Raw genomic sequence first — 28,000 nt, forward strand, 5'->3', positions numbered from 1 at the left:
CCCCACCCTAGATGTGCAACCTTCCAACAAATCTGTGTTTGGGGGAGGGGAGGGACTGGGCTCCTGGGTTATATCCTAGTGCCGGGGAGGAGGAGGGGGTTGGGGGTTAGAGCAGGCTGAGGCTCAGAGGGCTCCTGGGTTCGATCCCAGGCAGGGGACGGGGCTCCTGTGGGTTACATCAGGAGGGGCTGCATTAGGGCACGTAGGTTCCAATCTTGCCTTCTGCACCTCTGCTCAGATTCCCCCTCTGTCCAAGGGAGAAGATAACCCTTTATCCTGCCTGGGGGCCTTTCCCTCCAGGTGCTTAGAGATGGGGGGAGAGGTCCGCTCCGGCCCCTGCCCTCCCCCAGGCTCTTGCCATGGAGTTACATCCTCCCAGGAGTGGCCACTCCTGGGGGAGTTGGAGGTGCCCCTACTGTCCAGCTGCACTCCTCCAGAGAAACTGGGCAGCCCCCTCTCCTTTCCCTTCCACATCCAACCTGCCTCCCCCAAGGGGGAGCCAGCCCTGCAGGGGTCTGGGGCTCCCTGCCCTCCCCCATACTTGGTGAATCTCTGAACTGCAGGCGGTGGGGGAGCACACGGTTTCACAGAATCATAGACTATCAGGGTTGGAAGGGACCTCAGGAGCTCATCTAGTCCAACCCCCTGTTCAAAGCAGGACCAATCCCCCAAATCCCTAAATGGCCCCCTCAAGGACTGAACTCACAACCCTGGGTTTAGCAGGCCAATGCTCAAACCACTGAGCTATCCCTCCACCTCAGTTCTTAGCTGGGGGGATGCTGCAAGGCTGGTTGTGGGGTGGGCCCAAGAGGGGAAAGCACAAGGAGGGGTTCTCCTCTAGTGCCAGGGGTCTGCCTCAAGGCTGGTTCCTGTGTGGGTCAGGGGCCCCCTTTGCAGGTGAGAATCTTGTGCCTATCTGGGCCTGCCCGAAACCTGTTGTCTTGCGGAGCACAAGGCAGTTATTGGCAGGAGTGGGAATTATGGGGGGAGGAGAGGTGGTCAAGGAACGAATGGGGTGCAGCTTGTGTGGCTGCATCTATCGACTGGGGTATGCTACCCCCACCCTAAATATTCACTGAGCCAACTGCCCCCCCCCCCCCCATACTCTTTGTATATGGGCATCCCTGGTTATGGGTCCTGGCAGCAAGGACCCAGGCCCTATCCTATCCCCTAACACTTCCCTTGCCCTCAGGTTGGGGGGTCTGTCCTTCCGGGTATTCTGTCCATTCATCCCTCCGGTATGCAGGTTGGGGGGTCAGTCTGTGTGTCTGCCCCTTGCCCCACCAATCTCTTCCCTCTGTGCTCAGACCCCTGGTAGCGCACCGCATGCCTCTGTCTGTCCGTCCTTCTCCTCCACCCGTCCCGTCCTGTCTCTCTCCTTCCCACCCTCTCTGTCTGTCCCCCCCGCGCCTGTCTGTCTCTCCTTCCCCCACACACACATCCGCCTCTGTCCTCCCCACCGCCCCCGCGCCTGGCTGTCGTCCCCCTCCCCCGCCTGTCTGTCAGTTCCCGCTCCTCCGTCCGCAGCCGCGCCGGCGGCGCTAGGACACCGCGGGGACGGGGAGGGGGGTCCTGTCAGCTGGGAGGGGAGGGAGCGGCCGGTGCGGAGGCTGGGGGGAAACGCGGGACGCCGGACCCGGAGGTAGGAGCGCCCCGCGCCCATCCCTGCCCCCGCACCGCCCGCCCGCCCCACACGCTGCCCCATCCCCTGCGCTCCCCGCTCCCGCCGCTCGACACAGCGCCCCCCCCTTATCCCCACACAGCTCCCCCTCCCACGCCCATCCCAGCGCCCCTCTCCTCTTATCCCCACATAGCTCCCCCTCCCACGCCCATCCCAGCGCCCCCTTCTCTTATCCCCACATAGCTCCCCCCTCCCTGCGCCCCCTCCTCTTATTCCCACATAGCTCCCCCCTTCCTGCTCCCCCCGCCCATCCCAGCGCCCCCTCCCCTTATCCCCACACAGCTCCCCGCTCCCCCCGCCCATCCCAGCTCTCCCCATCCTCTTATCCCCATACAGCTCCCCCCTCCCCCGCCCATCCCAGCGCTCCCTTCTCTTATCCCCACACAGCTCCCCCCTCCCTGCGCCCCCCTCCTCTTATCCCCACAGCTCCCCTCTCCCTGCTCCCCCCGCCCATCCCAGCGCCCCCTCCCCTTATCCCCACACAGCTCCCCCTCCCCCGCCCATCCCAGCGCCCCCTTCTCTTATCCCCACACAGCTCCCCCCTCCTCGCCCATTCCAGCATCCCCCTCCTCTTATCCCCACACAGCTCCCCCCTCCCATCCCAGCCCCCCCTCCCCTTATCCCCACACAGTTCCCCCCTCCCCCGCCCATCCCAGCGCCCCCTTCTCTTATCCCCACACAGCTCCCCCCTCCCCGCTCCCCCGCCCATCCCAGTGCCCCCCTCCTCTTATCCCCACAGCTCCCCCCTCCCATCCCAGTGCCCCTCTCCCCTTATCCCCACACAGCTCCCCCTCCCCTGCCCATCCCAGAGCCCCCCTCCTCTTATCCCCACACAGCTCCCCCCACCCCGCTCCCCCCGCCCATCCCAGCGCCCCCTCTTATCCCTACAGCTCCCCCCTCCCCCCCACCCATCCCAGCACCCCCCTCTCTTATCCCCACAGCTCTCCCCTCCCTGCTCCCCCCGCCCATCCCAGCGCCCCCTCCCCTTAACCCCACACAGCTCCCCGCTCCCCCCGCCCGTCCCAGCTCTCCCCATCCTCTTATCCCCATACAGCTCCTCCCCCGCCCATCCCAGCGCCCCCTTCTCTTATCCCCACACAGCTCCCCCCTCCTCGCCCATCCCAGCATCCCCCTCCTCTTATCCCCACACAGCTCCCCCCTCCCATCCCAGCGCCCCCTCCCCTCACCCCCACACAGCTCCCCCCTCCCCCCGCCCATCCCAGCGCCCCCCTCCCCTTATTCCCACACAGCTCCCCCCTCCCCCCGCCCATCCCAGTGCCCCCATCCTCTTATCCCCACACAGCTCCCCACTCCTCCCCGCCCATCCCAGCGCCCCCATCCTCTTATCCCCACACAGCTCCCCGCTCCCCCCCGCCCATCCCAGTGCCCCCCATCCTCTTATCCCCACACAGCTCCCCCCTCCCCGCACCCTCCTTGCTCCCCCCGCCCATCCCAGCACCCCCCTCCTCTTATCCCCACACAGCTCCCCCTTCCCCGCTCCCGCGCCCATCCCAGCGCCCCCATCCTCTTATCCCCACACAGCTCCCCGCTCCCCCCCGTCCATCCCAGTGACCCCATCCTTTTATCCCCACACAGCTCGCCGCTCCCCCCGCCGATCCCAGCGCCCCCTCCTCTTATCCCCACACAGCATCCCCACTCACCGCTCCCTTGCCCATCCCAGTGCTCCCATCCTCTTAACCCCACAGAGCACCTCCGCTCCCCCACCCATCCCAGCGCCCCCATCCTCTTATCCTCACACTGTACCCCTGCTCCCACCCCTCACCACTCCCCACTCCCCCACCCATCCCAGCGTGCCCATCTTCCTATCCCCTCACAGCGCCCCCACTCCCCCCACTGCTCGCTGCTCCCCCGCCCATCCCAGCGCCCCATCCTCTTATCCCCACATAGTGCCCCTGCTCCCCCTCACCCCTCCCCCGCCCATCCCAGTGCCCCCATCCTCCTCACACCTCACAGCGCCTCCGCTCCCCCCATCACTGCTCACTGCTCCCCCACCCATCCCAGCACCCCATCCTCTTATCCCCACACAGCGCCCCCGCTCACCGCTCCCCCGCCCATCCCAGCACCCCCATCCTCCTCACCCCTCATAGCACCCCTGCTCCCCCACTCACTGCTCCCCTGCCCATCCCAGCACCCCATACTCTTAACCCCACACAGTGCCTATGCTCCCCACCCCCCACACAGCACCCCACCCATCCCAGCTTCCACATCTTCACCCCTCCCAGCGCCCCCGCTCACTCCATACAGTGCCCCCGCCCATCCCAGCTCCCCCCATCTTCCTCACCGCACACAGCACCCCAGCCCATCCCAGACAGTGCTCCCCACTCCCCACCCCCCCCACAGTGCCCCTGCCCATCCCATCCAGTGCCCCTGCTCCCCAGCCCCACCCCCCACACAGCACCCTGGCCCATCCTAACCAGTGCCCCCACTCCCCACCCCCCTCACAGCACATCCTACCCATCTCCCTAAACCCCACCCAGTGCTCCCATTCCCCACCCCGTCCTGCTCACCCCACACAGCACCCCTGCCCATCCCATCCATCCCCCTGCTCCCCATCCCCCTCACCCCACACAGTGCCCTCCACCCATTCATCCCCCTAATCCCACACAGCACCCCCAATCCCCACTGCCATCCCCCTCACCTCATACAGCACCCCCACCCATCCCAGCTATTCCCTTGCACCCAGCGCCCATGATTTCCCCATCCCCCTCATCTTACACAGTGCCCGCTGCCCATCCCATCCATCCCCCTCACCCCACGTAGCATCCTCACCCATCCCATTCATCCTCCTGCTCCCCCACCCATCCATGTCTCCTGTAGCCCTACCCAACGCAGTGCCCCTCTCCACAGCTGTCCTTCCCAGTGCCCCCCAATGCACACACACCCCCTTAAAAGGCACCAGGTTTCCACTTTGCAGGTGAAGGGCAGACCCCCAGTGTGTGGGGGATGTTGGTGCCTGGGTTGGGGGGATTTGCTCCCACAGGGGTAATGGAAGGATTTACGGGGTGGCTGCCCCCCATTTATCCCGGGTTTGCTTTCACTGAGGGGAGAGTACCCAGCCGGGCATCATCTGGGACTATTTATAAAAGAATGGGATAACTAGAGGGCGGGAGTTGGGGAGAGCTATGGGGCAGGAGGGGCTGAGGGTTGGGGGGCTGGAGCTTGGAGGGCTGGAAGAGGGCAGTGGGTCTCATTTCTCATCTTTTAAAAATTCTTTTATTAATATTTTAAAACTTCCCTGACACCCACACAACACAGCCCCCACCACAATGCCACTCCTTCCCCAATGTCCATATAACACAACCCCCAACACAACGCCACCCTATCCCACAATGCCCACACAACACCCCGCTAACACAACACCACCCCCTACCCCAGCATCCACACAACACTGCCCCTCCCCCAATGCCCACACAATACAGCCTTGATCCAACACTGCCCATGCCCCAATGTCCACACAACACAGCCCCCCACTCCAACACAACACAGACCTTCTCCTCCTATGCCCACACAACACAACCCCCATCGCAACACAGCCCCCCTTCACCAAATGCCCACACAACTCTACCCCCCAAAACAATAACCCCCCCGCCCCAACACAATGCAGCCCTCCTCTCCCCCCACAGCACCCACACAATACAACCCGTCTGGCACCATGCTCAGCGCACACAGCACCCCAGGCACAATCCACAACACAACCCCCTTGCCCAGCACCCAGCCGCAGCTGGTTGGGAACCACAAGCAATGGGCAATTCCGACATTCTGGATTTTGTTTTTCTTTCCAAATCGGAACCAAAAAGCTGGAATCTTGGGCAAAACGAACGTCCCAAAACGGTGATTTAGGGCCTCGGCCCTGCTTGGGTTTGATTAAAAAGTTATGCCATTTTGATTTTCTCAATTTGGTCCATTTTATTTTGACTTGTCCAGCGTACTGAAATAGTAAATCCAATACGTTCTAGAGGAGATGAGCTATTTATATATATAATAATAATATTGGAATTAAGATTGTAAAATAGTATGTCTCCAGTATTGTATATCACCATGCCTCTATTACAATATTCAATATCTACATCTATTTTAATATGACAAATGTCCTAGCAGTGCTAATATTTTGATATTTATAGCTAGTAGATTTAGTATTTTCATAAAACAAAAAAGTCCAAAGAAAACGAACCAAAACAATAAAAGTCAAAACCGGTCATTTTTCCTTCATTGAACTGGTGCAGTCAAAACTGTTCGTTTTTTTCCCCATGTAAAATTTTGTCGTAATTGGCAAGTTCCCGCAAAACATTTCACATTCAAAGAACGGCTGTTATCAGTGGAGAACTCCAGCCAAAAAATTCCAACACATAATGCAATGCACACAATACAACACAACCCCCTTACTCCGGGCCCGGCGTGACCCCATATGCATAACATAACTCCCGCACTTGATGCTCAGTGAAACCCGATATACACAATACAACACAACCCCTTCACTGGATGCCTGGTGTGACCCGATACACACAACACAACACAGCACAACACAACCCCCTCACCCAGTGCCTCCTGTGGCCTGATATACACACCACAGCCCCACTTGCACAGTGGGGATCTCCCACCACAGCACACCCACAAAATGCAGCATAGCTCAGACCCGGCCCAGTGCCGCCCCCTCCCAGCATACACCCCACTATCTCAACACAACACCCTTGGCCCATGGCACAGCACCACAACCCAACACCCCTACCACTGCAATCCCCCCACACACACCATCCCACCACTCCTGCATGGCCCACACTCACATAGCCCCCTCCAGCCTACTCTCTGTGGGGCAGAGGGCAGGCTAGATGGGCATTGGCAGGGCAGGGCAGGGCTGGGGATGGAATCCCTGGGGGATGGACTTTTAAACAGGGGGCCCCAGTGTCTCCCCCTGCCAATCCGAATTGCCCAGATCGAGGAGATGGGAGGGAGCTGATGGGATAATTATAGTGTGGAATATAATTAAGCAGGGAGGGGTAGGTCACAAGGGAGCTTATAAAAGAATGAAGGAAATAAACGTGTAATAGAAAAATGGGAACAGATGAGGGAGTATTAATGGAGGGGCAGGGCTCAGCGCATTGTCACGGGGGGGGGGGGGGGCAGGTTGTTCTGAGTAACACCAGGCCAGCTTTGCAGAACCAGAGATGCTTGAGGGGAAGGGAGGAAGCTGAAGGGGGGAACTTCACACTTCTGTGCCCACTCCCCACCCCCTCCGCACCAGGGATCCAGGCCCTGGGACACCTGTCCAGCTCTGATCCACCTGCCAACACCTCTCCCCCTTTGTTCTGAGTGACCGGAAAATCCCTCAGGAATGCTGGGGCTGTGAGTGGGGGAGAGCTGGGGGGCGGGGGGAGCAGTGGGGATTTTGGATGCAGTTGGAGACTCAATATCCTGCCATTAGGCAAATCTGAATAGAAACATACACAGCCCCCTAGTTCTGCCAGTGACCCTCAGTCCTGACTCGCAACCCCCCGCCACCTGAGCCCTGGCCCCCTCAGTCTTCTGAACCACAGCTCCCCGTCATGCCAGTCCTGGCCCCCCCAACCCCCAGCTCTGCCGCTGCCCCTCAATCCCAACCCACAGGTCCTCGTCATGCCAGCTATACCCCCTCCACTCCTAGCTCTGCCAGTGCCCCTCAGCCCCGATCTGCAGCCTACCCGCCATCCCAGCCCTGCCCCCCCTCCACCTCCAGCTCTGCCAGTGCCCTTCAGTGCACCCCAGGCAGAGCAGACAGACAAACATACCCAGGTGGTAGCCAGAGCATTAAGCTGATGCAATTGCTCAAAGGAGTAACTCGGTGGTGAATTTATAATCCAAATAATTAATTATAATAGGCAGGAGGTGTTTAGTGGTTAGAGCAGGAGGGCTGGGAGCCAGGACTCCTGGGTTCTATCCCAGCTCCGGGTTGGGCCTGGAGCGCAGTGGCGGGTGAGGGGAAGCCTGAGGGAAAGAAGGAAGACGTGGGGCCTAGGCACTGATAAACTGGGCAGTGAAGAGAGGAGGGGAAAGGGGGGGGGCATATTTAAAGAGGCTTCATTGTCCTGGGGCCCAAAGCTGGTTGAATTCCACCCCCTCTAGCTGGAAGATGGGCCAGATGCCGGCTGCAGGGGGGAGTGAAGGCCTAGGAGAGGGGATGGTTGCGGTAGGCAGGGTTCCCCTGACACTGCAGCCACACTGGAGCCCCCCAGGCAGTGAAGCCCTCTAGGCCATGGATCTCGGGGTACTGGGGCAGGGGAGCACCCTGGTGAATGCGCAGCGTCCCTCATACACGGGTTACCATTCTGTTGAATGGCTGCCAATGTCCCCTGTTCCCGTTCACCCCCCTCCGCATGTCCCTGAAAGGCCCCTTTGAGGGCAGCAGCCTCGGGGTGACGCAGCCCAAATAGCATCCGCCCCCACTACCCTGTGGGGGCGAGGAACCAATTCATGGCCAGGCAAGGGCATCTGCTTGCCTAAGTTCACTTGGACCAGGGGAGAGCACCAGCTGCAGAGTCACTGGGGCAGCGTCGGGGGCTGACTCAGCACGTCCTGGTACCAGTAATAAGGATCCCCCAATATTCATAGAGCTCTGCTGGTGCCCCTCAATCCTGACCCACACCCCCTACTATCCCAGAACTGGGCTCCCTTGCCCCTCCCCCACTGTGCCGGTACTCCTGATCCACAGCCCCCCCCCCCCCCCGGCCCCTTATCTCCCTGTGGGCATGAGGCACCGATTTGTGGTTTCCACTCTGAACTGGCAGGGGAAAGAGCAAACGACCAGTTGGTTGGGTTCTGGGCCGGGCTGTGTGAAGCAGGAAGCCCAGGGCTGGGAGTGGGGGGGCCAGGGCTGGGCTAGCAGGGGTATGTGGGCTGGGAGTGAGCGGCACTGGCAGGGCTGTGGGGGAGCCCAGAGCTGGGATAGCAGGGGGCTGTGGATCGGGATTGCGGGGCACTGGCAGAGTGCGGGGGGGGGGGTGGCGTGGTTAGGCCTAGCTGCGTGGCCAGGAAGCTGCTCACCGGTTTGGGGGTGGGGAGTCGGCAGGTCACACTCGGGGCCTGGCTCTTTCCTGAGGATGTTGGGGGGGTGGGGGGGGTGGCTCAGGCTCCTGGTTGCGCCATCACTTCCTGCACAGCAGGAAGCGAGTCAGAGCGTCCGCGCCGCCCAGCGCGTCTGGACCCCGAGGTACCGACCCCCCAGGTACCGAGCCCTTCGCCTGGCTTGGAGGGGGCTGGAGAATCATGGGGGAGGGTACCAGGGGGCTGATGTGGGCGGCTCCCAGGCTGGTGGGGGTGCAGGTTGTTGGGGAGTCCCTCACGCTGGAGCAATGAAGCAGGTCTGGGGGGCAGGTGAGGGGGGCCAGCTTAGGCTGACCGGGGATCTTGTGGTGGGCTGGGGCCCAGCTGGTGGGAGGAAACAGTCAAGGGCAGCGTGGCGGGGGGGGGGTGCGTCTCCAACCATCCTTCCTAGGGGGGGGGCCCAGAGAGGGGGTGTTTTCCCAGGGCAAAATAAGTGCGACAGGCAGCTCAGGCAACAGGTCCCAGAAGAGCTCTGGCCGAGTCCCTGTGTCCATGGCCATGCGGCTGCGGCCATGTGTCTGTCCCCCTCCCTGCCCCCATCTCCTCAGTCTAACCAGATGAATTTTCTGTTTCCTGCCATTTTAGCTTCCTGAGACCTGAAATCACACCCTGAAACTGAGCACCCTCAGCCCCCTGCCTGAGTGTGGGGTCCCCTGCCACCCCATGTCCCTTCCCCCCACATCCAAAACAGAGGGGGGGTGATGGGAGCATCTCCCACTTGCACAGACACCCCAGCCCCAGGCCCACCACTGTCCCCAAGCTTCCCCATCCCCCCAGACAGAGGGAGTGAACGCCGGTGTCCAGGAAAGGGTCCCAGCAAGCTGAAGCTCCACACCTTCCTAATTCCCCCTCTGCTGATACAATAGGATGCAGGATTCTCTTTCACTTCCTGTCCTAAATCCTTGGAAACTGTCAATGTGCAGCTGTTAAACAAGGCCCCATACACAGCTGACTCTCATCACCCCACAAGGGAGCTCTGTACAGAGAGCCCCTGTGCCCCACCCCAGAGGTGGTTGCATCTCAGCACTGGGCAAGGGATCCCCCTTCCCCCTGAGGAAATACTGATTTCTTGCTCTCTGTTTCTCCAGGTCCCTGTGACACCCCTGGTCTGAGACATCCGTTCTCTCATCCCCTGGTCCGGAGAGCTGGGTGAGTTGCTCTTTCCCATGTGTGGGGATGGGGGTCAGACACATCACCCATGTGTGTGTGGGGTGGAGGGCACTGTGCTATGGGGGAATATGGGAGCCTGAAGGAGGCTATCAGCGACCAGCCCCACATTTGGTCCCCAATAGACACCAAGCAACTCCACCTCCCCCTCCCCAGGCATTCAGCCCCCATTAACCCTTTCCCTGCCAAGCCCCCGCCAATAAAGACCCAGGAATTCCACCCCACTCTCTGGAAAAAAAACATTGATTTGTCCCAAGTCCGACCTTCAAACTGGCGGGGAGAGTAAATGGGGTGTGTGTGTCCAGGGTGAGGTGGGGCTTGGTGGTTGCCCCAGCACAGTGATGGGGCACGATGGAGCTGCTAGGTGGGGGGAGGAGGGGCTGCATCAGGCGGGTCCTTTGTTAACACTCCAGCAAGCAACTAGGTTAACAAGTATCAGAGAGGTAGCCATGTTAGTCTGTATCCACAAAAACAATGAGGAGTCTGGTGGCACCTTAAAGACTAACGGGTTTTATTTTTTAGCCATGAATGCTTATGCCTAAATAAACCTGTTAGTCTTTAAGGTGCCACCAGACTCCTCGTTTTTTTAGGTTAACAAGCTTGTCTGCACCAGAGACTAGGAGATGGGGCCTTTCCCTCTAGGGGGCGGCTGGCTCTGATCCAGCCCCAGGGTAGGGGATGGGCCTGCTCAGGGGGCAGGGAATGGGGACACGAGGCCTTTCCCCTCTAGGGGACGCCAGCTCTGATCTAGCCCCAGGTTCATAGTGAACATCGTTCCTGTTTGTGAGATGAGGTTGCTGGGTCTTAGGCCAGTCATCCTAGTAGAATAGGACACCTCCCACACTGGGCCTGGCCCCTGGCTAGCAGAAAGGCCTCAGGAGTGGGGCTGAACAGGCTCTGGGGACCATGTTTTCCTCTCTGCCCCCATGACACGGGGACCATACATGGTGCGGGGCTGTGTGTTTGGAAGGGAGCCCTGGGGGGGCAGGGGTGAAGAGGAAGAGGGTATTGGGGAATGGGGGAAGGGGAGAAGGATGGGGAGAAGGATAGCTCAGTGGTTTGAGCATTGACCTGCTAAACCCAGGGTTGTGAGTTCAATCCTTGAGGGGGCCATTTAGGGATCTGGGGCAAAAATTGGGGATTGGTCCTGCTTTGAGCAGGGGGTTGGACTAGAGGACCTCCTGAGGTCCCTTCCAACCCTGCTATTCTATGATGAGGGGGAGTGGGCCTCTCCCTGCTGTCTTCCCTGATTTGGGGACCGCACAAGGGGTTATAGGAGCTGGGCCTCTGAGCCAGCACCAGCCCCCACCATGAGCATCACTTCAGACACCCACTTCCCCCCATGCGTCCTCACCTCACAGACGTGGCTCTAGCATATTAGAGAGGGGGAGGGGAGTTCAGTGGCTCATCTGACACTTACAGGGCCAACCACAAATGGGGAAGTCCGGGCCACTCATGCACCTCCCCCCCCAAGAACGTCTGGGCGCTTCAGTTCCAATATAGATCAGGTCACCAGCAAAATGAGCTTGATGGATCTTAACCTTGGCATTGTCTGGGCTGCAGGTTGGCAGTGAGGGGCACCAACAGAGCTTGGGAGGGGAAATACCAGAGCTCTACGGGTCGTGAATGAGGGACACCAACAGAACCGTGGCAGAAGCTGATCTGCTGCCCCCCTTCTCTGTCTCTCTCTTCTGTTCTTGCCGCTCCCTGAACCTCTCCCAGCCTGGTATGTCACTGGCAAAGGCAGTCAGCTCCCGCCCCCAGAGTCCTGGGGAACTAGGACCAAGGAGGGACTGGGGAATGGCGGATCCAGGACAGGGGCTGTTCTGCAGATGTTCGAACCCAGTAGTTGTGGGGAGTCAGTGTGGGAGGGACAGGTTTGGGGGAGTCAGTTCCAGGTTGGCAGGGTCACAACTAGCTGGGGGGCAAGTTCAGTTCTGGGGTACAGGGTGATTGTTTGTCCTTTTGACCTTCCCCCTGCCCCCCACTGGTCTCCTTCCCCTCCCTCCCCCACCCCCCCACGGTCTGACCTTTCCCTGACAGATTCCACTCTGCAAGGCTCAGCAACTTCAGAGAAAGCAGAAATGTGACTGGGGGTGCACTGGGTGGGTGCAGGGAGTCGGGGGATGGTGCAGGGGGCAGGTGTGTGTAGGGGTGTGTCACTTCAGCTGGGGTCAGGGCAGCAACTCTGTTTCTGCCCCTGGGGGGGCATTGCCTCCAGGCTGGGCGCCTCAGCCCTTTGTCCCCAGTGTCCCCCACCCCCTGCAGGAGGAAGCTGCTACAAAAACAGGTACTTGTGCAAGTTCCTGTTTTTTGGCTCTTTCTGTTGGCAGCTCCATGTGAGGGCCCTGTTGGCCCTGTCTCTCTCCCAAACCAAGCCAGCCAAGCCTTAGTTCTGGGCGCAAATTGGGGCCAGTGCCCCCTGCTATCAGGCCAGTATCTGGGTGGTTTTGCCTCAGCCATCATGTGTCACAGAGTGTACCTGTGTCAGGCAGCTGCTTGTCCCTGATCCCCCATTCAGCGCCGAGACATTCTCACACACACACACAGCCGCCCCGTCTGAACGAGGGCAGGAAGCTGCGGCTAGAGGGGAGCATACGGGGAGATTTCCTGCAGCCCTGACCACGGAGCCCTGTCCCGTCTGCAGCTGCTGCTAATGTCCCCACCCACCGGTCACATCAGCATCCCAGAATGCACCTGCCTCCCCATCGTTCACGTCAACCTCTCATAATGCACCTTCCCACCCATAATGGTCACATCAACCTCTGCCCTCTCTTTCCCAGACCGCCCTGGGTATGCAGCAATAGCCCTGCGTCCCCCCACACTCCCCTGTGATAGGGCAAAGCTGCCTGACATCAGGGCTCCATCGGGCCCAGTCTACTGTCGGGGGCATCCCCAGAGGTCAGAGGGGAGAGGGCACAAAAGGGATTCCCACTGAGTGAGGATGACAGATCAGTGTCCCAGAACAGGACCCAGGTAGTAGAGAGAAAACGTGACCTAGACATTATTGAACCTGCCCAGGAAAGTGCCTACATGTTAGAGAGGGAAGCACAGGGGTTTCAGACTGGAAATGTACTCTGGGTACTAGGTAGATAAACGGCCCAGAAGAGTACCCCAGTATTAGAAGGAGAGTATCCTGGTATCAGAGGGAATGGCTCAGTACTTGACAGAGAAATTTGCTGTAGAAATACCCTCTCCTCAAGCCCCTGCCCCCGTCATCTCCATGGCGAGCAGCCCAGGTTGGCACCTGGTGTGTTTCAGTGCTGGCCCCATCACATCAGGGGAAGGGTGTCCAACCAGTCGCCAGAAATGCTCCTGGTGTTTTCGGGCAGCTGGGGAGATGGGACCCAGCATAAGCTGCCTCAGTGCTGGGGGGACAGAGTCCAGCATTGCAGCCTGGGCATCTCCCCCATCTCAGACCTCTCCTCAACTCCTTTCGCAGGAAGGCTGCTCCCCACCCCATACCAGGATCTGGGATTGAGCAGGCTGCTTCACCAGGAGCTGAGAGCAGAGCGCTCTGCTCAGAACCCGGGCTGCACCAGGACCAGCCCTTAACCTCCAGCATGGCACGCCGGCTGGCCACACCCCATGGCTGGATTTGACGCCTTCCAGCACAGCAGCGCCTCCACAGCGGCTCCTCATGACGCTCTTATCCAATGAGACGGTGGGCCACGCCCACTGATGGCCAGTGGCCATAAAGGAGAAAGCTGACTGACAAAGGGTAGAGCACGTAGTTGTCCTTCCCAGCCAATTGGATTGCTTCCTTGACTCTCGCTCCCCCAAGCCTGTGTGCATGTGATCGGCAGCTGCGCCTCTCCGTCCGCCAGGCCGTCTCATTCCTGTTTTCTGGGGGGGGGGGGGGAGGGCATGTTGGTGAGGGGGAGGGCCATGCAGTCAGATGACCTCTTCGTCCGCAAGATCAGGCGCCACTCCACCCGGCCCCATCTGGCCTCCATCTCCTTTGACGCCAAGGGGCTCCCGGCCCCCCTCCTGCGCCCCCCTCGGAGTGAGGTGACCCAGGGGCTCCCCAGGGGGCATGGCACCCCCCCTGGCCTAGCCTTAAGGCCTGCCAGCCACATCATGCACCGCAGCAACAGTGACGTGACCCTTGGGGAGGGGGTACCTGGGGACGGGGCACCTCCCTCCTCGTCACTGGTGGGAGCTGGGGATTGCGGGCTGCACCGGGACTATGGCAGCCTGAACTCCATCGAGAAAGGCCCAGGGCCTCCCCGCACCCGTGCCCACAGCCATGAGGAGCCACGGGCGGGCAGCCCAGCCGCTCGGCGCTTCTGGGACCCCCTGTTGCTGCTGGGGCTTGTGGGAGACGAGGTGTGGGAGGGGGACGGCCAGAGGGCTGGGGGCTGCCATGTCAGAGCAGGACAGGGGGGAAGAGCCCCCCAAGTTCCCCCACAGGTCTGGGTGCGCCAGCTGGCCCACTATGACGTGCAAAGCATCCTCTTTGATCCAGGTGAGGCGGCCTGGTGCCAGGGCAGTGCCGGGCGCCGGGTGCGTAACATCACCACAGGGGCCTCAGCCGCCTCAACAGGGCCTGCCCCCACCCCTGTCCCTGAGGAGCCTGACCCAGGTGACGGCAAGGATGGGCCTCTGGTGCTCAGTTGCCCCCACTTCCGCAATGAGATTGGGGGCGAGGAGGAGAGGGGGCTGGGCCGGCGCCAGGAAGCAGGAGGGGGCGCCGGGCAGCTGCCCAATGCGGCCGTGTCTGTGCTGGAGGAGCCACGGGAAAGTTACCCCACCAGAGGCAGCCGGGCAACCCACTGCATTGAGTATGCCGACCTGGGCGCCAGCTACTACCGCAAATACTTCTATGGCAAGGGTGAGCCAGGGCAGGGGAGTAGGACACAGGGGTCAGAGTGCATGGGGGGTACAGGGTATGGGGAAGAAGGAGCAAGGGGCACAGGACATAGGGAGCATGGAGGTGGGGCAAGGGCCAGCTGCTATGAGTGCTGCTATGCAAGGGTGAGCTGGCAGCAGGAGAATGGCCCTGGGGGGGCAAAAGCTGGGGGGGGGGGCAGGAGGCTGGCACTCAGGAAGAGGGAGGTGAAAGTGAGGGTCTGTGGGGCTGGCATTCAGGGGGGGTCAGGGAATGTGTGAGAGGGTTGGGGGCAGTCCTGGCGATGCCCATCTCTAACAAACCCCCATCCCCTGGCACAGAGCACCAGAACTTCTTTGGGGTGGATGAGCGCCTGGGAGCGGTGGCCGTGTCGCTGCGGCGCGAAGAGAAGGAGAAGGAGGGTGCCAGCCTGCAGTACAGCTACCGCCTCATCCTGCGCACCAGCGAGGTGGGCACCACCAGGAGCCTGGGGAGAGCTTGCAGCACAGGGGCACTCCCAGGGGGAGCAGGACACTGTGGGGTAGGACACTGCCCTGGAGAGGGGGTGCTGTGGAGGGAGTCCTAGTCAGGAGGCGATGCAGGGGTACAAAAATTCCCTGACCTTCTCCCCACCCGCCACGGCTTCTCCTCCCCACAGCTGCGGACCCTGCGTGGCTCAGTGCTGGAGGAGGCACTGCCCCCCACCGCCCGTCCCCCCACTGCTCGCGGGCTGTCCCCCAAGAAGCTGCTGGAGCATGTGTTGCCCGACCTGAACCTGCAGGGGCTGCGCCTGGCATCCAACTCACCCAAGGTGCCCGATACACTGCTCAAGCTGGATGAGCAGGGGGTGAGTATATGAGTGACGGAGTGCCACAGGGATTCTGCCATGGGCCTGCCCACTATGGGGGGTACAACGGTGGGGGTGGTGAGGGAGCTGGGGGCAAGAAGGGAAGCCAGGCTCTGTGGGAGGGGAAGTTCAGGAAGAGTATGATCAGGGTGGTTTGGGAATGGGGGGTCCTGAAGGGTTGTTTTGGGGGAGTTGGATCAAGGTCTTCTGTTGGGGGCTTGGGTCGGGGGGCTTGAGCACTTTGAGGGTTCAGCTCAGGGGGCCCCATCAGGGGTCACTGTGTTGAGAGGTCTGGGCAGTTTGTGCAGTTGGATCAATGATCGTATCAGGGATGCTCCATTGGTGGTGAGATTGGGGCATTTTGAAGGGTTGAGATAGGGGTCCCATCAGGGGTTGCTGTGTTGGGGAGGTTGGGGTATTTTGGGGAGTTGAGTTAGGGGACCCATTGGGGGGTTGCTGTGTTGGGGGGTTGAATTGGGGCAGTTTGAGGGTTGAGATAGGGGTCCCATCAGGAGTTGCTGTGTTGGGGGGGCCAGGGTATTTTTGGGGGTTAGGGGTCTCACTGGGGTTGCTGTGTTTGGGGGTCAGGGTATTTTGGGGGATTGAGTTAGGGGTCCCATTGAGGGTTGCTGTGTTGGGGGGTTGAATTGGGGCAGTTTGAGGGGTTGAGATAGGGGTCCCACCAGGGGTTGCTGTGTTGGGGGTTTGGGGTATTTTGGGGGATTGAATTAGGGATCCCATAAGGAGTTGCTGTGTTGTGAGGTTGGGGTATTTTGGGGGGTTGAGTCAGGGGTCCATTGGGGGTTGCTGTGTTGGGTGGTTGAACTGGGGCAGTTTGGGGGTGTTCCCAGTTTTGTCCCATGTTCCCCTCCCATGCCCCTCCCCAGGTGAGTTTCCAGCGCAAGGTGGGAGTTCTGTACTGCCGGGCGGGGCAGGGCTCTGAGGAGGAGATGTACAACAACGAGGGGGCCGGCCCCCACTTCCAGGAGTTCCTGGAGCTGCTGGGCCAGCACGTCCAGCTGCGTGGCTTCACCAAGTACCGTGCCCAGCTTGACACCAAGAGTGAGTGTGGGGAGGGGGCACCGGGGGTGGTAACTGTAAACAGATACATGTAAAGCCGCAAAGAAGGCTGGCCATGCTCGCAGCACTGGGGACTCTGTTCCAGGAAGCAATGACTCTGAAAAGGACTGGGGCGGGGGGTTGGGGGGATAACCTGCTGAACAGGAGCTCCCAATGCCATGCTGCAGCCAAAGGGCTATCATGATCCTTGGACGGATAAACAGGGGAATCAAGCGGAATGGGGAGGTTCTGTTACCCCTGTATCTAGCAGCGCTGCGCCCACAGCTGGAGAACTGTGTCCAGTGTGGGGGCCTGCACATCAGCATCACAAAGAATGTGGATAAATTGGAGAGGGGTCAGAGAAGAGCCCCACGAATATTTGAGGGGTTGGAAAACCTGCCTTACAGTGAGAGACTCCAGGACCTCAATCTCCTCAGCTTATCAAAGAGAAGCTGAACAAGTGACTTGGTCACCATCCCTAAACACCTACACAGGGAACAGAGCTGGGGTAAGGGAGGCTTTTCAGTCCAGCTGACAAAGGTCGAACACAACCCTGTGGCTGGAAGTTGAAGCTAGACCCATTTGGACTGGAACTAAGGCACAGTCTGTTAACAGTGGGAATCAGTAACTGCTGTTACAGCTTCTCCGGGGCTGTGGTGGATTCTCCACCCTTGGACATTTTCCAGTCTCCACAGCTGTTTTTCTAACCAATCCACTCTAGTTCAACCAGGAATTGTTTGGGGGTGGTCCAGTGGCCAGAGGTCAGATTAGAAGAGCACAATTGTCCCCTCAAGCTTTAAACTCTGTGGAAGGGAGGGTGAAACCCAGGAAAGGGGGCATTCTAGGGGGAGGAGCAAGGAAATATTGGGTGGCCAGACCTTGGGGGAGGGGGAACCGGGGTGGGGTTGGGCTACTGGAAAAGGGGCCAGGAGGGCTGAGGGCTGCAAGGGGGCTGGACTGCATTGGCAGCTGCCCCCTGCCATTTGGCACCAGTAGACACATTGGGGAGCTGTCATAGCAGGCTGCCCTCTGCCAGCCCCCAGCCCACCCCATGAGGTGGGGAGCCTGGTCTTAAAGAGTCCCTCCCTCACCCCAGGGCAGGGGGACACATTGGCAGCAGGGGTGGGGAGGCTCTGAAGGAGGGGACTGCATTCTCCCCTCGACCCAGTCAAGGGCTTTCCCAGCTATCCCCTGCTGAGCCCTGTCTTTCCCTGCCCCAATAACGCCCCCACTCCCCATCCCACTGACACCTCCCATCCTGTGTCTCCCCTAGCTGACTCCACGGGCACCCACTCGCTGTACACCACATACCAGGACTATGAGATCATGTTCCACGTCTCCACCATGCTTCCCTACACGCCCAACAACCGCCAGCAGGTGAGGGGTGGCAGGGCACTGGGATGGGGCTAGCACAGAGGATGGGGTGCTGGGGTTCACCAGGGGTTCAGAGCAAAGGATTTCTGGGAAGGAGGAATCCAGAGGGTGCAGGAAGAGAATCTGGGGGGCACCAGAGCGTGGTGGAGAGTCCAGGCAGCTCAGGAAAGGGGGGCAGGGGTGGCTGACCTGGAAACAGGGGGGGTTCCCATCCTGCTTTCCATCCCCATCCCATGCCCAGCTCAGATCCTGCCCTTCCCCTTCGCCGCAGTAACACCATCTCTCTGGTTGTAGTTGCTACGGAAGCGTCACATTGGCAACGACATTGTCACAATCATCTTCCAGGAGCCAGGTGCACAGCCCTTCACACCCCGCACCATCCGCTCACACTTCCAGCACGTCTTCATCATAGTGCGCGCGCATGAACCCTGCACCGAGCGCACCACCTACAGGTGAGGGACGAGCACTCTGCCAACAGGGGAGAGGGGACCGTGCACTGAGTGTGCCACCTGCAGGGGAGGAGTGGAGCATGCGCCAAGCACACCACCTACAGGAGATGGGGGCGCGCGTGCCAAGAGCGCTGCCTACAGGTGGGGAGAGTGTGCGCTGAGTGTGCCACCTTCAGATCAGGGGAGAGTGTGCACTTAACACACCACATACAGGAGAGGGATGAGCACACTGCCATCGGGGAAGGGAGAAGCGTGCGCTGAGCGGGCCACCTACAGGAGATGTGGGGAGCAAGTGCTGAGTGTGTTGCCTACAGGGGAAGGGAGCAGTGTGCTCTGAATGAGCCACCTACAGTGGAGAGGGGAAGCGTGTGGTGAGTGTGCCAGCTGTGGGGTGGTGCATATGCCAAGGTCTTTCCCGCCGTGCCTGCCTCCTTGCCATGCCATCATTCCTGTCGCTGGCTGAGCCCATGGCTGCCCCCAGCTGCCCCATGCCCTGACTCCCATCTCTCCCCTCAGTGTGGCAGTGAGCCGCACCAAAGACATCCCACTCTTTGGACCGCCCATCCCAGCTGGCCACCGCTTCCCCCGGACACCCGCCTTCCGGGACTTCTTGCTGGCCAAGGCCATCAATGCAGAGAATGCAGCTGAGCGGTCAGGCAAATTTCACGCCATGGCTACCCGCACGCGCCAGGAGTACCTGCAGGACCTAGCACGCAGCCATGCTACCACCACCAGCCTGGAGGCCTCCTCCTCCCGCCTGCCCCTGCTCTCCCTGGGCGCCAAGAGGAAGGAGCGGGCCAAGGGGGCCAAGGCCTGCGAGCTGCAGAGTGCAGGGGCCCTGGTGTGGAGCGTGCGGGCACAGGACGGAGACCGGGCTGCCCCGAGCTGCCCTCCCTGCTGGGCATCTCTGCTGAGTTCCTGGTGCTCATGAGGCCAAGGGCAAGCGAGTCATCTTCAACTGCTCCTGCCGTGATGTGCTGGCCTGGACCCTACTCGGACTGCGGCCTGGACCTCTACTACGGCTCCGGGGACTACATCTCCGTGCGGCTCCCTGACGGCCAAGGGGACGAGGTCAAGGACATTGTGCACCGGCTGCAGGTAGGGCCGGGGCCACTGGCAGGTGGGGGTACTGCAGGAGAGCTCCCGGCTACTCCAGCCCTGGCCTCTGCCATAGGGGGCACTGCAGGGAGTGGGGCAGGAGCGCTGGGAGGGGTGCTGTACAGGGGGCACAGCCAGCCCCGCCCAATGCTCTCTCTCCCCCCAGCTGGTGACGCGGGGCTGCGAGACGCGGGAGCTCACTCTGCTGCGGAACGGGCTGGGCCAGCTGGGTTTCCAGGTGGACAGCGAGGGCTTCGTCACCGATGTCGAGCGCTTCACCTTTGCGGAGAAGGCCGGCCTGCAGCCTGGCGCCCGGCTGGTGCGTGTGTGCGAGCGGGCGCTGCCCAGCCTCAGCCGCACCCAGACTACCGAGCTGCTGCGCACCGCCAAGAAAGTCACCATCACCATGGTGCCTCCTGACGAGAATGGCAAGCCCCGCAGGTGAGCACAGCGCCAGCTGGGGGTGCTGGGGGGGAGCTATGAGGTGCTGTGGGTGCCATGGGTTCCCAGGGGTGTTGAGAGGGGAGGGGTGCTCAGGAAGGGGTGCCGTGGGGCAGGAGCTCCCAGCAGGGTCACTCAGGGTTATGGGTTACTGGCAGGTATGCTCAGGCATATGGGTTGGGGGTCCCCAGCAGGGGGCACTAGCAGGAGGGGGCAGGAGCTTCCAGGAGAAGCTGCTGTGGGACACAGGGTGGGAATGTTGGTGGGGAGCTGTGGGGAAGGATGCCAAAGCATTGGCTGCAAGAGTCCCCAGCAGGGGGCATGGCAGAGTGGGGGTGCTATGGGGCAGGAATCCTTGGGGAGGGACACTGTTGGGGGACAGTGAGGGTACGTGGCAGTGGCAGGGAGCTGTGTGGGGCAGGGTAGAAGGTGCGATAGGGTAGATGGGGGGCAGTGGCGAACACTGTGGGACAGGGAGGAGGGCTCTGTTGGCGGTGCTGTGCGGCAGGATGGAGGGATCAGTGTGGACTGAATGGGGTGGGATCACTGTGGGGGCTGCTGTGGGGCAGGGTGGGGGGGGACTCAGTGGGATGGGAGTCAGGGGACTCTGGGACCCTGCCCCATCATCTCTCTCTTACAGGAGTTTCTCGGAGCTCTATGTGAAGTCCCTGCAGGAGAAGCGGCGCAGTGATTCCCCGGCAAGGGAGCCCCCACAGCCGGCTGGGGACCCGGGGCCCAAGGGGGAGCTGAGACCAGCCACGCTGCAGCTGCTGCGCTCGCTTTCCGTGCAGGATGGACCCCCCCATAGCCTGGCTGAGGAGCGCACCGAGTTCCTGCGCAGCCACAGCGAGGGCACTGCCCCTCCCAGCCTGCCGTGAGTGCCCCCACCTCCTGGGACCCCCACCTCCATCCCACCCTGTCCCCCCCCCACTGTGAGTGCCCCCACCTCCTGGGACCTCCACCTCCATCCCACCCTGTCCTCTCCCTACTGTGAGTGCCCCCACCTCCTGGGACCCCCACCTCCATCCCACCCTGTCCCCCCCGCACTGTGAGTGCCCCCACCTCCTGGGACCCCCACCTCCATCCCACCCTGTCCCCCCCCCACTGTGAGTGCCCCCACCTCCTGGGACCCCCACCTCCATCCCACCCTGTCCCCCCCGCACTGTGAGTGCCCCCACCTCCTGGGACCCCCACCTCCATCCCACCCCGGCCCCCCACTCCACCGTGAGTTCCCCCACCTCCTGCAACCCCACCTCCATCCCACCCTGTCCCCCCCGCACTGTGAGTGCCCCCACCTCCTGGGACCCCCACCTCCATCCCACCCTGTTCCCCCCCCCACTGTGAGTGCCCCCACCTCCTGGGACCCCCACCTCCATCCCACCCTGTCCCCCCCCCCACTGTGAGTGCCCCCACCTCCTGGGACCCCCACCTCCATCCCACCCTGTCCCCCCCCCCACTGTGAGTGCCCCCACCTCCTGGGACCCCCACCTCCATCCCACCCTGTCCCCCCCCACTGTGAGTGCCCCCACCTCCTGCGACCCCGCCTCCCTCCCACCCTGTCCCCCCCCCCACCGTGAGTGCCCCCACCTCCTGGGACCCCGCCTCCCTCCCACCTTGTCCCCCCCCCACCGTGAGTGCCCCCACTTCCTGCGACCCCGCCTCCATCCCACCCCGGCCCCCCACTCCGCTGTGAGTGACTCCCACCTCCATCCCACCCCTGACACCCTTCCTCACCATACGTGCCCCTCTCCATCCCCCCCCGACCACCCCTCATTCTCCCCCCCAGCTCCCCAACCTGCCATGAGTACCCCTTGCCTCCCAGGACCCCTGCTTCCATCCCACCTCCCCAGTCTCCTGACCCATCACGAGTGCCCCTTGCCTCCTCAGACCCCCGCCTCCACCCCACCCCCATCAGCCGCCAACCTGCTGTGAGTGCTCCCCCAGCCTCCTAGGAGTCCTGCCTCCCCCCCAGATCCAAATCCCACCCAACAGACTGGTTGACACCCACCTCCTAGGCTCCCCACATCAGCTGTTATCCCCCTCTGCATTCCCACCCCCTTTTTCTCAGCTGTGTTTGCCACAGGCTAACGTTCCTCTGCTTCTGCAGGTCCCAGAGCAGGGAGATCCCCATGTTATCTGACCCCACACCTGACCTCATCCTGGCAGCCACACCCAAGGGGCCCCCTGAGCGGGACACGGTGAGTGTGTGTGTGTCCCGGCTGCCCCCGGCAGGATGCAGTCAGGCCCCTCGGTTACGCGTGTGCTGTCGCTCTGGAGGTTTCACGTGCACTAATGTCATCCTTGGCATTCCGTGATGTGCACTGTTATTTGCAGCTATTTATTTGTGAAATAAATCTGTTAACCTGTTTAACAGCCCCTGTGTCCCACCCCAGAGGTTACTGCATCTCAGTACTGGGTGAGGGTTCTCTGTATAAACAGCCTCCGCATCCCACCCCAGAGGTGGCTGAAACTCCAGGTGACAGACCCCTGGCTTATAGAACCCCAGTCATCAATCACTGTGTTGTCTTGTCCCAGGACCATCCAGGAGACCCTACATCATTGGAGCAGGCTCCCCCAGATCATGGGGTCATGGGTAGCCAGGCCCCGCCCCCTAGGGGGATAGCTCCACCCACCTCGGACATGAGTGACACCGAGAAATTCCTACCCCGGACGCTCTCGCTGCGAAACTCCATCACCAAGAGTAAGACAAACACACACATGCACCCCCAGTTTGATCCTATCCCATTAGCATCAGGGGAACTTTCCCTTTTCGAGGCGCAGGGTCCAGCTCTAAGTGCCAGCTGGGTGCTTTGTGCTGGGATTTTTCTCCAATTGAAAAAAAGAAGAAGAAGTGGGGGATGGGAAGGAAAAATGGAACTAAAGTGTGGGGCTAGGGCCCCAAAGCGAGTTTTCACACATCAGGATTCGACCCCTATTTGTTTCCTTTGAGATTTCTTTGTCGAGAACCTACGCCTGTAACAAAATCTCAAATCCATTGACCAAAGGGGGCTTGCGGGGAGGGGGAATCTCAAGTCAACAAATTTTCCCCAACTCTAATTAACTCTGAGGACGGACGTTAACGAATAGCTGCGACTGAGCTGTGAGGCTAGAACCCACTGGAGGATAACAACAATCTTCTAGTACTTTAGCCCAAGCTGGGGGGCCTGTTTCTGGGTCTGAAGGGCCTTGCTTTGGACAGCTGCTGGGCTCCTTGCCCTCATTCATGCCATTCTTTCTCCTGCCCCACCCTCTCCAGTTCTGTCGGAAGCCGGCGAGTCCCTGGAGGAGGAGTGGGACTCCATCTCCAACCTGGCTACCACCTGCAACAGCATCCTAGAGGCACTCTCGAAGGAAGGTGAGCAACAGATTTCCATGCTGCATCATGGGTGGGAGTGCCCAGCTTGCATAAGCACAGAGAGGGGCTGGAGTCCGAGAGTTCCTGGTGGAGGACTTGGTTGTGGTCTGTAGCAAATCCCTAGGCAAAGAGCTTTGTTAATGGGGGGCTAAAGCTGGGAAATCCCTAGGCAAAGAACCTGGTTAAAGCTGTCTGGGGCCAGGAGTCGCAGCAAATCCCCAGTCTGAGGAGGAGAATCTCACTCTGTCTCCCCTCTTTTCTGCAGCAGGGCAACATGTGCTGGAGAACAGAGAGCCCCCCGGTGGGAGTGGCCAGAGGAACCCAGGCCAGCAGCCCCCCGAGGATGAGTAAGAAGCTACACAGAGGGGTGGGAGGAATGATGGGGGGAGGTTTTCGTCCACTAGCCCCCATTTCACTGTATCCTCCCTGCTCTCATCCTCCCCCTTACATGTTCCATGATGATAACACAGTCAGAGCAGGTGAAAACAGCAACAAACCATCACTCGCTCAGCTCGCATCCCAGCTTTGTGGGACTTGTTTACCACGAAGCAACCAGGGTCGTCTGGTGGCTGAATAGTGAACTCAAGTGGCTGTGCCACAACACTCCTCCAGTGGGAGGCAGACACATTCACTGGCTCTGCACCTTTGGAGTGCTCTCTGACAATCCTGGGGAGGAGAGGATACTGAGCAGGCTGGGCTCTTGGGAGACGAAGGATCTTTGCTCCCCCTGCCCCATCTGATCTCAGCCTGACTGATGCATATCGTCATCCTATGAATCTCTCCATCCCCACACTCCTCTGTCTCTCGCTCTTTCCTTCCCTCGCCCAGAGGCCATCAGTCCCGGTCGCTGTCGGAGAAGGTCTCTCACTTGGAGTCCATGCTAAAGAAGCTGCAGGAGGACTTGCAGCAGGTATGTTCGGGGTGCACAAGGGAAGGAGAAAGTGGGTTAGGGGAGGAGTGCTGAGGGAGTGGGGGCAAAGGTGAGGAAAAGAGGGAGGGGAGCGGAGGGCAGTGGAGGCTGCAGGAAGGAGGGCGGGGGCAAGGCACTGCAGAGGAGTTACGGGGCAGGCGTTAGAAGGAGGTGCCAGACGGGGGCAGGGGCTGTGGGGTGGGAGGGTCAATGGCGAGTGAGTGGGAGGGACTGGATTGGGAGTGGGGGGTGCTGCCCCTCCCCACTGACCCTGCCCCCCTGTTCTTCTAGGAGCAGGCAGCCAAGGCAGCACTACAGGCCGAGGTGCAGAGTCTGCGGCAGAACAATCAGCGGCTGCAGCAGGAGCAGGAGAGTGCGGCTGCCCGGCTCAGCCAGGTCACCCGTCTGCTGTGCGGCTCCCCTGGCCAGTCCCTCTAGGGGCCTTGGGCCGCCTCCACCCTCACTTGCCCAGTCATCCCCCCCTGCCCTTGTCTCGCCATTGACCCCACTTCCACTCCTCCCCTCTCTGGTCCCCAGGGGGCACTGTGGTTACCCCCAGGAGGGACCACAATCTGAACTGCACTCTGGGGGGCCCACTTTGCGACTGGCCATGCACAGGGGATTCAGGCTACCAATCCCCCAAAACTGTCTGGGGGGGAAGGGAGCCCCCCCCCGGAACATGGCTTCTCATCTCTCAAGACTTTTACTTCTGGGGAGCCCAGCACAGACTCACCAGCCCAAAGGCTACTGCCAGGAGCAGGCTCTGATATCGGGGTACAGGCAACACCCCCAGTTCCAGCTGGCTAAGCTCATACACAAATCTCAACTCTTTGGTAAATCTGACTGTAATGGGCAGGAGGTTGTAACCTTGTCATCTGTGGGGTGGGCACAGGAGGGAGGGCTGGTGTTGCTGAGCAGGAGTGAGAAGGAGGGACTTAATGGCGCATTTGACCTGGACCCCCTCGGAAAAAATCAACTTGCAATACCCCCCAATCCTGCTGCATCGATCCAGGCCTCAGGAAAACCCTGGCATGAGAGAGAGATGATTCTACTCTCCCACTCATACAAATGCTTACACACACACACATGACTGCACACATTCATGCACATTTGCACACACACATGACTGCACACACACACACACACTTGCACACACACACACACACACATACATTTGCTCACCCAGATGCACTCCTCACACCAGCTCAGAGTGCTCCCAGTCCCACACACGCCCTCACACTGATGCACGCCTGTGCAGACTTGCTCCCACTCGTGCTTGGGCAGACTATGCTCACACTGATGCATGCTCACACTCACGTGCTCTCACTCAAGCTCCCATGCACTGACACATGCTCCCATGCAAACACACACTGTAACACCTTCACTCCAGCTGCCAGATCCCCCAGACTCCTAAGGGTCCAGAGCCCCACCCCCATCCAGCACTGACCCGGCCAGCGCGGGAACCTCTCGGCCTGAAGAGGGTGCCACCCCGCCTGGTAACTGTGAAGATACTGCAAGCTGTGAGTTAATGCCCCCTCTCCCCCAACCCACCCCAACCCATCCCAGCTTCCCGCATAGCAGAAAGGAGGTATGGGGACATTCAGAGGTGAAAGTAAGCTGGTACGCCCCCGTACGGCATACCGGTAAGAGCAGGTGCGCCGTACCAGGACCAGCTTTCCGAGAGGGCAATTGAAAGCCCTGGGGTAGCGGCGGCAGGGCTGCGGCGGGGATTTAAAGGGCCCCGGAGCTCCAGCCGCTGCTACCCCCCAGAGCCCTTTAAATCCCCACCTGAGCCCTGCTGCCCGAGCCCTGGGGTACGGGTGGGGGGGCTCTGGCGGGGATTTAGAGAGCCCCGGAGCTCCAGCCACTGCTACTGCCCCGGCCCTTTAAATCCCCGCTAGAGCTGGGGTAGTGGTGGTGGGGCTCCAGCGGGCATTTAAAGGGCCAGGGCGGTAGTGGCGGCTGGAGCCCCAGGGCCCTTTAAATCCCTGATGGAGCCCGGCCACTGCTACCCCAGGGTTTGGGCAGCAGGGCTCAGGCGGGGATTTAAAGGGCTCGGGGCTCTGGCAGCTACTACCACAGCGGAACCCCAGGCCCTTTAAAGCTCTGCCAGAGCCCAGAGCCCCGGGGTAGCGGTGGCAGCCAGGAGCCCCCAGGACTCCTCAGTGATTTAAAGGGCCTGGGGCTCCGCTGCAGCAGCTGGAGCCCTGGGCCCTTTAAATCGCCCCCGAGCCCCGGGGCTCCCAGCCACCTCTGCAGCTGGTAGCTCGGGGGTGATTTAAAGGGCCCTGGGCTCCCAGCCACCACTATTGCAGCTGGAGCCCTGGCCCTTTAATTTCAAGGGCCCAGGGATTTAAGGCCCTGCCTCTTCCGGTTGAGGCCACGCCCCCTGCTCAGGACTCTGGTGTAGGGGTAAGTCCTCTAACTTACTTTTACCCGTGGGGACATTGCTTCTGGTCATTTGCTTCCCCCCCAGCAGTGCCCCGCCCTCTGCACAAGCCCATCCCCTACTACCTTCCCCCCACGCTCCATCGAGACATAGCCTCCATACTGTACTAGGGGGAGGGAGGTGGTACAGGGCCCAGCCCCCCATTTGGTGCTAGGGGATATTTCTGGAGAGTGTCCCTTATTTCTGGAGGGGGGTCCCCTGTGACATGGGGGGGTTGTCATGTCTCCTTTTGGGTTGTAAATATTTTAGTACCAAGCAGAACACAAGTCCTTGTTTCAGGTTTATTTGTTTGTTTGTTAGTTTTTTACACTGAAAATGGCCAATCTTAGAGGCAGAGAATCTGTGTCTGACGTGAATGTACAAACCCAAGTGTGTCTGTCCCCCGACCCCTCTGTGCAATAAAGAGCCAATATGCAGCTCCCAGGGTCCGACACCATCCTGCCTACTGTGTTAGCTCACTCGGCCCTGGGCACATATGAATGCTGGTTCCGGGGGGCTGGGAATGGGGCTGTCACGGAGTGGGGGGTGTGGGGGAGTCTGGGCCCTGGACCCCTCTTCCTGGGATTCACTGTGACTCTCAGCCAGCCAGTAAAACAGAAGGTTTATTGGACAATAGGAACGCAGTCTAAAACAGAGCTTGTGGGTACAACCAGGATCTCTCAGTCGAGTCCTTCTGGGGGGCAGGGAGCTTAGACCCCAGCCTTGGGGTTCCCTGCGTTCGACCACCCAGCCCAAAAACTGAAACCCAAACACCCCCCCGCCCCCGGCTCCTCCTCCAGCCTTTGTCCAGTTTCCTGGGCAAAGGTGTCACCTGGGTCCAACTCCCTCCCAGCTCAGGTTACAGGCTCAGGTATCTTCACTCCAGTGGAGTCATCCCCGGCTCTCCCATCACCCGTGCAGACAGTCCCAGCAGAACTAGACGGCATTCCCTGGTCAGTCCACCCCACTCCCTGCTGTGTCACATCTCTCACCCCTTCGAGACTGAACTGAGCGGGGTCACTCTGACCAGTGACCTGGGGAAGTTCAGGGCCCCCTCTCCGGGACAGCGCATCCGCTATCATGTCAGCACTTCCCTTCACATGGACCACGTCCATGTCATAATCCTGCAGGAGCAGGCTCCACCTCAGGAGCTTGGCGTTGGCTCCTTTCATCTGGTGTAGCCAGGTCAGGGGTGAGTGGTCGGTGTACACGGTGAAGTGTCGCCCGAAGAGATATGGCTCTAGTTTCTTAAGGGCCCACACCAT

General features: G+C 60.6%; 1 protein-coding gene and 1 long non-coding RNA gene across 2 annotated transcripts; both read left to right on the forward strand.

Annotated features, from left to right (window-relative positions):
* Positions 1-1,571: 1,571 nt before the first annotated feature.
* Positions 1,572-13,744, forward strand: LOC141991468 (uncharacterized). Its single transcript, XR_012640369.1, has 3 exons — positions 1,572-1,642; positions 9,865-9,925; positions 13,386-13,744. It is a non-coding gene; the product is annotated as an uncharacterized LOC141991468 (long non-coding RNA).
* An 85-nt stretch (positions 13,745-13,829) lies between these two features.
* On the forward strand, positions 13,830-25,898 carry SIPA1 (signal-induced proliferation-associated 1). Its single transcript, XM_074958042.1, is given in 20 exon segments — positions 13,830-14,293; positions 14,295-14,343; positions 14,346-14,777; positions 15,116-15,243; positions 15,433-15,621; positions 16,509-16,683; positions 17,954-18,057; positions 18,349-18,506; positions 19,020-19,378; positions 19,381-19,428; positions 19,431-19,492; positions 19,494-19,601; positions 19,768-20,042; positions 20,683-20,916; positions 22,150-22,240; positions 22,578-22,743; positions 23,299-23,397; positions 23,663-23,744; positions 24,226-24,307; positions 24,599-25,898. Coding segments are annotated over 20 exon segments (3,450 nt in total). The 5' UTR covers positions 13,830-13,831; the 3' UTR covers positions 24,746-25,898.
* The last annotated feature ends 2,102 nt before the right edge of the window (positions 25,899-28,000 follow it).

Source organism: Natator depressus, chromosome 7, assembly GCF_965152275.1.
Source record: "Natator depressus isolate rNatDep1 chromosome 7, rNatDep2.hap1, whole genome shotgun sequence".
NCBI lineage: Eukaryota > Metazoa > Chordata > Testudines > Cheloniidae > Natator > Natator depressus.